The 9862-nt window shown below is 36.8% G+C and overlaps 1 protein-coding gene across 1 annotated transcript in view; it reads left to right on the plus strand.

Annotated features, from left to right (window-relative positions):
- The window catches only part of LOC139128937 (uncharacterized), a 180719-nt gene extending 171748 nt beyond the window's left edge, over positions 1 to 8971 (plus strand). Inside the window, exons 8-14 of the mRNA XM_070694628.1 lie at positions 293 to 568; positions 881 to 1156; positions 2062 to 2136; positions 3048 to 3118; positions 6989 to 7163; positions 8133 to 8557; positions 8909 to 8971. Coding sequence (XP_070550729.1) covers positions 293 to 568; positions 881 to 1156; positions 2062 to 2136; positions 3048 to 3118; positions 6989 to 7163; positions 8133 to 8557; positions 8909 to 8971 — 1361 coding nt within the window. The remainder of the gene's footprint in view (positions 1 to 292; positions 569 to 880; positions 1157 to 2061; positions 2137 to 3047; positions 3119 to 6988; positions 7164 to 8132; positions 8558 to 8908) is intronic.
- Positions 8972 to 9862: the final 891 nt, after the last annotated feature.

Genomic DNA, 9862 nt, shown 5'->3' on the forward strand with positions numbered 1-9862 from the left:
ACAACATGACGATGGACGAATATATTTTGAGCAACTTTTCATAATCTATAGAAAAATGACCATTTTTGTTATCACTATAAATCAATCTTAGCCTAAATAAGTCTCTTCAGACCTTACTCCTCTGTTCTTGATTTTTAAGCGGAGATATTATCAATAGCAACGTAAACCGATTATCATTTCAGACATTTTCAAACGACTTTGACAAATAGACATATGGTTAGGCAAACAGCAGTGAAGGTGTTAATAACATGTCCGTTTGTTTATTAAACGAACAAAACGTTTGCTTTTCCAGATGGGAGTCTTCAAATACGGGCCCTGTATAACGTAAAAGTCAACCCTGGTGAACAGACCAATATTATTTGTGAAGTCGTCGGGAACCCACCTGCATCGCCTAATGTTGTGACACTAGTTGATCAGTCTGGATCTGCTATCACACGTACAGATCACTATCTCAGTGGGATGTACCTTTCCATAAGTAACTATAGCACTTCTACAGTTGATAATGGACTGCCGTACACATGTAGAGTTGGTGAACAGACAAAAGTACTGACAACTTTCGAAACATATGGTAAGGACCACAAGAAATTTAGTGACGATTTCCAGCCATCAAAAAATGTGACCCCGAAACAAACACATATATGACAGTGCACAACTGTGACAAAACACTTACGATCTTAGCCGAAATAAGTCTCTTTAGACCTTATTCCTCTGTTCTTGTTTTTTAAGTGGAGATATTATCAATAGCAACGTAAACCGATTATCATTTCAGACATTTTCAAACCAACTTTGACAAATAGACATATGGTTAGGCAAACAGCAGTGAAGGTGTTAATCACATGTCCGTTTGTTTATCAAACGATCAAAACGTTTGCTTTCCCAGATGGGAGTCTTCAAATACGGGCGCTGTATAACGTAAAAGTCAACCCTGGTGAACAGACCAATATAATTTGTGGAGTCGTTGGGAACCCACCTGCATCGGCTAATGATGTGACACTAGTTGATCAGTCTGGATCTGCTATCACACGTACAGATCACAATCTCAGTGGGATGTACCTTTCCATAAGTACCTATAGCACTTCTACAGTTGATAATGGACTGCCGTACACTTGTAGAGTTGGTAACCAGTCGAAAGAACTGACAACTTTCGAAACATATGGTAAGGACCACAAGAAATTAAGTGACGATTTCAAGCCATCAAAAAATGTGACCCCGAAACAAACACATACATGACAGTGCACAACTGTGACAAAACACTTACGATTTTACGGTCAGTGTAATTATCAATGAATTCTCTTATGCCTTAACCCCAGAAGTTTTAGAATCACTGTTTTCGATTTAAAAAATTCCCATTTGAGCAAATGTATACTCGTATTTAATTGTGCTTAGAGTAAAACCGACGTTTTGAGCTTAGATTCTATAAGCTGAAGTTACGTTTGTTGAATAAAGTGACACGAATCACAGATACTGTGGACTTCAAAGTTTAACTCTTCCCAACATCTCTTACACAACTATATAGGTTTGACGATACAAATTGCGAACATCAAATGTAACAACCGAAAAGACGCAGTAAGGAATCGATGAACAATACATTTATTATTTATTTATTTGTGTATTTGTTTATTTATTTGTTTATTCATTTTTATTTAGTGTTTTTAAAAAATGCAATCATCCTAGGAAACATGTTTTATTTCAAATTATTAGATTGGTTAGCAAAAGAAACACACGTTGAACTTTTGATTGTCATTATGATAGTAAAAACAAAGAACAGGACATAATTCCAATCCTCTACACTGTGTGCTAATTTCAGTCTTACCTGAATTTTTACCGAGCAATCGGCCCGACATTTCTCCACGTGCAATAAGAGTAGCTGTCAGTGGGAGAAATGGGAGAACGGTACCAACATTGGAGATGGACCTGTGGAGGCTTACAAAATATACTTCAAAAAGACACTAGATGTCGATTGGACGGAAAATCAGTATTTCCGGGTAGAAGATCCAGATCAGACAAGTTACACTACAGACATTACGGGTCTAGACTGGTCTACTGTTTATGATTTTACAGTGACTGTTAAACGACCAGGACCATTGGGAGAAGGTAGCAAGGAAACATATAGTACAGCAATCACACTGTGTGATGGTAAGTGTATATAATGCGGAAACTTCCCAGTTCGATCTTGCAAAGTGACTTTGCCTTATCTTAACAAATCAGAGCCATCATAGTGCGAAATAAAGCGTTACCATTCATTCTATTACCACGGCATGTCCGTCGCATTTAATTGCTCGAGCTGAACCATGTGACTGACCACAAGTGCACAATAATGGTTTATGTGCCTGTGAGTATAAACAATACCGTAAACATAGTACCTTTACAGCCACAATGTACATTGTAATTTGTACAAAGATCATAATCATTCACAAAATAAAACGAAGCACTTGTTGGCCAAGTTTAGACACTTTTTAAAAAATCTCCGGATTTGTTAAATTTTATAGCGCACTACTCAGTGACAAGTGCTGGGGCCCCGTTTTCGTTCATGAGAAATTTTGGTAAATTTTGACTGTTTGGGGGTTCGTTAATGGAATTAACGGACGACGCGCTGGACCATTAACGTTTATTTATGAGCGCGGGCGAGAGGAAAGCCAAATTACGGGCTCAGCAAGCCTCGCCCATCAAGCCTCGCCCATCAATTGTTAGCTTCTATCTCTTCGTTGCCCATAATTAAACGTTAATGGACAGCGCGTCGTCCGTTATTTCTATGGTAAATTGCGTATCTATTGTCGATGACATCATTTTATTGCCATATGATTGGACGCTTTCACAACAGTCACGTTGCCGTCAATTATTAAGATAGCAACAATATAATTGATTTTATTCCTGTTTAAATCTTAAATGTGCTCCTTTGGTGGCTTTTTAATGTCAAATCTTCAAATTCAAATATTAAATGTTGTTGTATAGCTGCTAATTGTCAAATAGCTTAGATAGATGATAACATATTGCACCTCCTAGAATATCAAGTGGTATGATTTTTGTAAAACAATGTCCAATTGTAGTACCTTCAAGGGGACCAACCATTACAGGAACAACATCAAGTCATCCAAATGCGCTACAAGTTATCTGGGTGGTGAGTAAAATATATCTTATTGTTGGTGAAGTTTGACGTTTTTTCGCATTTTAAGATACTTAAATAAGGAATACACTGATCAAATGGTGTGCTCTATAATGTTCATTTAGAGCAAAAGGATAAATAACAGCTTTGTCCGACTAAACCGATTTTTGGAAACATGTTACTCAAAATAGAGATTGAATTTAACTATTCACATCATGCAAGGGATCATTCAAAGGCTTTAAGTTATAAAGGTGAATCTAGCGTTATGATATGTAAACTTGGCGATAACATAAATTGTTAATTTTAAAAAATATCCAAGTTTCCTGGATAAACAGAATGTTCCGTAATTAGTTATTCTGTTTAAAGATTATATTCCTTGATGTAGGGTGACCAACTTTGAGTTCAGCAACTCAGCATGCTTCTCAAAATGTGTTGCATTCATTTCATGCTGACGCATACTAATGTAAAATGCCTTATAGAATGGAAATAGCAAAATGTTATGACCCTGTAACGCCTTGACGTTTTAACCAGCGTATGCCAACGCATGAAAATTTCGCGAATACGCTTGGCGTACGACGAATACGTTATGGAAAAGTTTTGTATAGATAAAAGAGGCACTCCCGTTTGGTAACATTTTTAAAACACGTTTTTTAATGCCAACGGTCGATATTTGACGTGGCGACTGCGCGCGGATCGCGAGATATCGATAAAAACATGTCATTTCCGGAGCCTATTTTTCACATCCCGACGTTTTACGATCATTCTGATTATGACTCGAAATCCCCCGAAGGTTTGTTGTTGTGCTGATTGACGATATTCTAGGGAGTCCATAATAAGTTCGAACGACGCAATTAATTAACCTCCCACTGCGAAGACTTTATATACAGCATTATGCCTTTACCTCAGATAATTTCTTTTAAACTTTCTCCTTAGTTTTTGTCGTTTGTATCATTCTCAATCAGTTGTAGTTATTATATTTTTGACCAATAATACATAGATATCAGTTTTTACGTGTAAAATATTAGCCGCCTCTGATGACTACATTTTGTCGTCTGCCACACAATTACGCGTGGTTCGATACATAGCGGCCGCCGCGTGCGTATGCGTGCATACCATGTGGTGGCCACTATGTATCAACCGCACGTATCTGTGCTAGTCACCTATGCGAATTCTGGTGGAATCAGCAAACTTTGTTTTCCGGGTTTTTTTCTCCTAGTCAGTAAGACTCGGCTTTCCCCACCGGGCATGACCGATCCCCGACACGGTAGTACTCTCAGTGGCGTACAGCAGCGTCAGCGTAGACTCGTACTCCATAGCTTAGTTGACAATGGCCCCAGTGCCGAACGTTCGATGTTCGGAAGCTGAATTTAGGTGGGCCACCGGAATTCAAACTTTTGCTTTTTTGAGGACATGTTTTTATCGATATCTCGTGATCCGCGCGCAGTCATCATGTCAAATATAGACCGTTTGCATTAAAAAAAATGTGCTTTAAAAATGTTACCAATTGGGAGTGCCACTTTAAGAGCTTACTTAAGCACGCTGGTATACGTCGTGGTACTGCAAGGTCCTGGAAACTTTTGTGCATGCACAAAACTTTTCGACGTATGCCAGCGTATGATTTATACATCCCGCACACGCAGGCCGTAAGCTATATTACAGGGGGAAGAAATCAGTCCCCTTGGGTGGGGAGGGAGGTTTTTTGTGCAACGGTTTACCTTATTTTATTTTATTAATTTTGACTGTGATATTTCAAATCAAGAGTTCAATTTCACACGTAGTCCTTATTTTACTACGTGTGTGACGGCTGTGGTTTTGACTTAGTCAATTAATTTGCTGATATACGGACAGCGGATTAGCAAGTTGGCAATGTTTTCGGAGCAATTATAGTAGTGTATGCAGAAGTTGGAGAGGAGATAAGGACTTGTCGGTAATATGTAAAGCAGTCAGACGGTGTGGAGTTGAACTCTTTATTTGAAATATCACAGTCAAAATTAATAAAATCAAATATGGTAAACCGTTGCACAAAAATACCTCCGTACCCACACAAGGGCACTGACTTCTTCCCCCTGTGGCTATAGGTAGGTTATGACCTTGTTGACACACGTTCACACACGTTACTCGTAAGTTTCCCATGAGTCGAAATGCGTCGACATAATTGTCTAGAGTACCCAAAACGTATTTTTGTCCTATGAGTACGTTATTACATACGCTATTTATACGCAAAAATGAAAATACATCGTTCAGTTCAGCAGGCCCAGCGTTAAGAGAAATTTTGATACATCTGCATACGCTGGCTTAATTGTCAAGATGTGATAGGTTGCGGACAAGAGTTTCATCTGCCTAACTTTTTTCTTTGCATCCAAGACTCCCACTTGTTCTCTTAGTATTTTATTGAATTAATCCTGAAATAATTAAATTGAAGTAGCAAAATATCAAGATGACAATATACAATATTTTGGCAAACTTCATATGGAAAAACCTTATGGACATAAAAGGGTGGACAGAATTGTAAATATGCGTACATATTTTTCCGTTCTTCTACTCTAAAACTTATAATTATAAAGGGAAATATTTTTTTTTACTTTTTTTATTTACTGACAAGAGAGAAAGGTACAGAAAAAGAAAGACAACGGAAACAAACAGTGACAAAAGACTAGGAACAAGGATAGTGCTTAAACAAAGAAAAAACTCTCAATCTATGATTCAACAGAGTATGCCAGCGATTCATAGACGTTCAGTAGTACTATTTTTGGCAACCTTTATCTCAGTTTTGTGTTTTGTTTGACCTCCGTTATAAATAAATGGAACGGACGAATATTCCTTGAAAGGGAAGTTATAATATTTGTGTCTGATTTTATTTTGCCACCTTTTAAGCCTTAAAGAATTTCGTTCTATTTAAAATCGGCATTTCAGTTATAAATTTTAAAGCCAAATACCGGGTACATCTCGATACCTCATTTGAATTACAAAACAGTAACGATCAGTCTTAGAGTACCCCTAGTGACGAAGCAATATATATGCTTAGAAATTAAGAAACTAGCTATAGTTATTTTCCCTTAATGTCCTAAGTAACGGCGAAATACATCATTCAACAGCGAGTATATAACCAGTACATTTATCTGCGTGCGTGTTGCGAAAACTACGCCCGAAACGTAGAGTGATGAATTAATAACAGGTTGAACATTTTAAGATGACAACACTTTTCTTTATAGGCGTTTCAATTAATCATAATCGATAAGTACTTGGCACATTTGAAAGAATATTAGAATTTACATATTTCCTCGAAAAGGTGGATATTTCTAAGAAGTGCCGTTATTTTGATGTTAGAAATGAATGTTTAAGAAATCTTCTATACTTTTGAACAGTAGTAGTAGTAGTGCTAGTAATAGTACTAGTATATAGTAGTAGTAGTAGTAGTAGTAGTAGTAGTAGTAGTAGTAGTAGTAGTAGTAGTAGTAGTAGTTTTCAAACCATCGTTTATTCACTATATACACAAAATTGTACAAGGACTAAAATTCAGAAAACGGAAACCGGTTTCCAAACAAGGAGAAAACGGAAAGGAGAACATGTGAAATGAAATGAATTTACAAATATTTACAATATAAGTACAGAAAAAATTCAAAACCAGTGAGAACAAAAGACGAAATCCCGATGACGAAAGATACTTTAGGTACAGCTACGTGGACAGATATCGATGATAAGCGAGGGTCTAGTTTCGGGTTACAGTTCAACAGTAGTAGTAGCGGGAGGAGGAGTCTTCCTCTTATTTTAATTACATTATCTTTACCGTAATTTTGTGTAATTTATACTATGACAGGTCCCTGATCCATCTAAAATCAAATGTGATAATGTCGGATTCATCGAGAATTTCCATTTGTGGTACAGGAGATCAAACACACAGATAAATATGTTAAAGTGATAGTTCCTGATAACAGTTCCCGAGAATTCATAGTCGCTGGGTTGCAAGCATTTACTGAGTATGAATTGATACTGTCATTCAACAACAGAGATGAACAAAGTCCGTGGAGTCCAGTGTACAAAGCAATAATGGCCGAGGATGGTATGTGAATGAAATATCAATCTATCTCATGATTTCTCACAGGTTAACATATCAATTGAATAACTAGTAAAAGCTAATTTTCATTCCAGGAGACTCATCTGGCACATCAAACAATCAAAACTGTTTGAGTAAACAAATCAGTAACGATGATTTTATAACCACGAATTTTTGCACAAAATGCATACATTATGCGCAAATCACAAAAGCCCACCAGCCCAGCAAACATATGATCGTTTTATTTTACCTAGTATATGATCAGGAACAATGTCACTTCTTAAAAACAGTCCATTGAAAGCTCTTCTAGCACTTTTAGTTTTTAAGTAATCGTTCATTTTTACCTTGTATATAATCAGAAACAATGTCGCTTTTCCAAAACAGTCCGTAGAAAGTATTCTAGCACTTTTTCGTGATCAAGTCATTATTACAAGACTTATAAGCTTATACACGATTGTGTTTCTTTCGGTTTCAGCTGACTATTCATCCTACGCGACTATTATTGTAAGCGTCATTGCGTTAGTATTGATACTGTGCCTGGTAACTGCCCTAGTTTTCATTATCAGACGGTGAGTGTCAAATGTTTTGCCTTATGGTGTGTTTTATTATAATTTCAATTATCAAGTCCCTCTACTTTTATGGAGGTTCACAAGACAGTGAATATAAAGCCTTAAACTGAGTTAAATAGTTTAGACGTTTGAAGTAATTTGACAAATTCTAAATTCAACAGGCAAAACCAACGAAAAGGAAGGAAGGAGCATGAAGAAGTTAGACTCGGCAAAATGAGCACAAAACCACCAAGAAAGGATAACAAAGGTATACCCCGCAAAATTTGAGAATGTTAAATGAGCGATTAATGTCTCTCTCTTTCTTAAGTTAATTCATTTATTTCTTGGGGCTTTTTACGTACTTTAAATTGGCAGTCATTGTGCTATTGAAATATGTTTAAATGAATGACGATGCGTTTTGTTACAGACGAAAAACAAGATAAGCCAAAGGAGGGGGTTCCTGATGACGGCCATGAGTATGCATATGTAAATGTGTCAACTCAACAGTCTACAGGTCTGACATCTACGCCTAAATATCAGAACAGGGAAAAGGATAATGAAGAAGAACTGTACACTGTTGTAGTTGAGGAAAAGGTAAGCGATGAGTATGCAGATGTAGATGTGTCAACTCAACAGTCTACAGGACTGACATCTACGCCTATATATCAGAACAGCGAAAACGATAATGAAGAAGATCCGTACACTGTTGTGGTTGAGGAAATGGTAAGCGATGAGTATGCATATGTAAATGTGTCAACTCAACAGTCTACAGGTCTGACATCTACGCCTAAATATCAGAACAGGGAAAAGGATAATGAAGAAGGACTGTACACTGGCCTCGTCAAGGAAATGGTAAGCCTTTTGAGTGTGTACTACATATTAGTGTCCACGTCTGAAAAATAGCTGGACATCGAGTCGATACGTTAGGGAAATCATGTCATCTCAATGTGAGTTACCGACATGAAGAACGTTAACAATATTGTATCTTGCTGTGAGGTTACGGTTATGTACACCGTTACAGGCACAGCACTTCGAAAGTTGATACTGTGCAAATATTGTTTCATTGATATATTATTGAAGTTTTTACTTGCCTTCCTCGATAGAATTCTTTGCAATTTAGGTCGTTAAGTAATTGTAAATTGATCAAAACAGGTGATGAGGTTTAAGTGTCACTAAAATAAACTAGTCTTGATTTCATTACAGCAAAGTGAGTCGGAGTACACTTCACTGAGCACATCTGCAAGGAACACGGACACCAAAAACTGAGGCGGTTTCTGTCGTCCAGAAATGCTTTTAGCCTTCACATAATTTTACTGTAAAACTTCAGCTCTCGTACGGAATTCAGAAACGTGACTTTTTAATACAAGTAGATAAGCATTCGAACTAGCATCATAGGATATTGGCCGAGCGAAGGGATACGCACCAAAGACTACCCGGTTAATCTGTACCTTAAAAAAGTGTGTTTTGATAACAGTCAAATATGTTTTAGTCTTGAGAAAATGTCTTTACCTGACGAGGTATTTCAATAAAACAGTGAAATGTGTATTGACGTGACATCAACCAGTATTGATGGCTCTGATATATACAGGTTTTATTGCATTCTTAAATATTGTATCTTTAAAATATACACAGGATTTATATCGCCGATCATTAAGTCATTGCCATTGTCGTATCGTAAGTATATCTTCCGCATAAATCTCCACCATACGTCTAACATCGAATGATCAAGGTTATATGTTTCTTTTTTCCAGTTTCAAAATTATATTTAGCATTCCTGGTTTCAGTTTACTTTTTATATTTTACTATTTGTTGATTATAATCCAATGTGTATTCAGCTAACTTATAAAGCTTAGATTATATAGAATTTTAGTGTAATCATGGTACTTGATGATTCCTACATTCTTTAAACTTGTTCATTTTTAATCACTGATGGACATTGCAGTCAATGGAACCTACGAAGTGTCTGACAATGGTACGAGCGGACGTGCTAGGACGCTGTGAAATACTGGGTTTTTACGCTTATATGCTTACTCGTAAGTAATATAGAAAAGTGAAAATAACACCTCGTGAGTAAGTATCGAAATATTGGTGAAATTCAGAGTACTGTGCACATTCTTTTCTATCAGAGAAGGCTTTTGATCAGCTATCATTTCATTA

Source organism: Ptychodera flava, unplaced genomic scaffold (assembly GCF_041260155.1).
Source record: "Ptychodera flava strain L36383 unplaced genomic scaffold, AS_Pfla_20210202 Scaffold_79__1_contigs__length_559180_pilon, whole genome shotgun sequence".
Lineage (NCBI taxonomy): Eukaryota > Metazoa > Hemichordata > Enteropneusta > Ptychoderidae > Ptychodera > Ptychodera flava.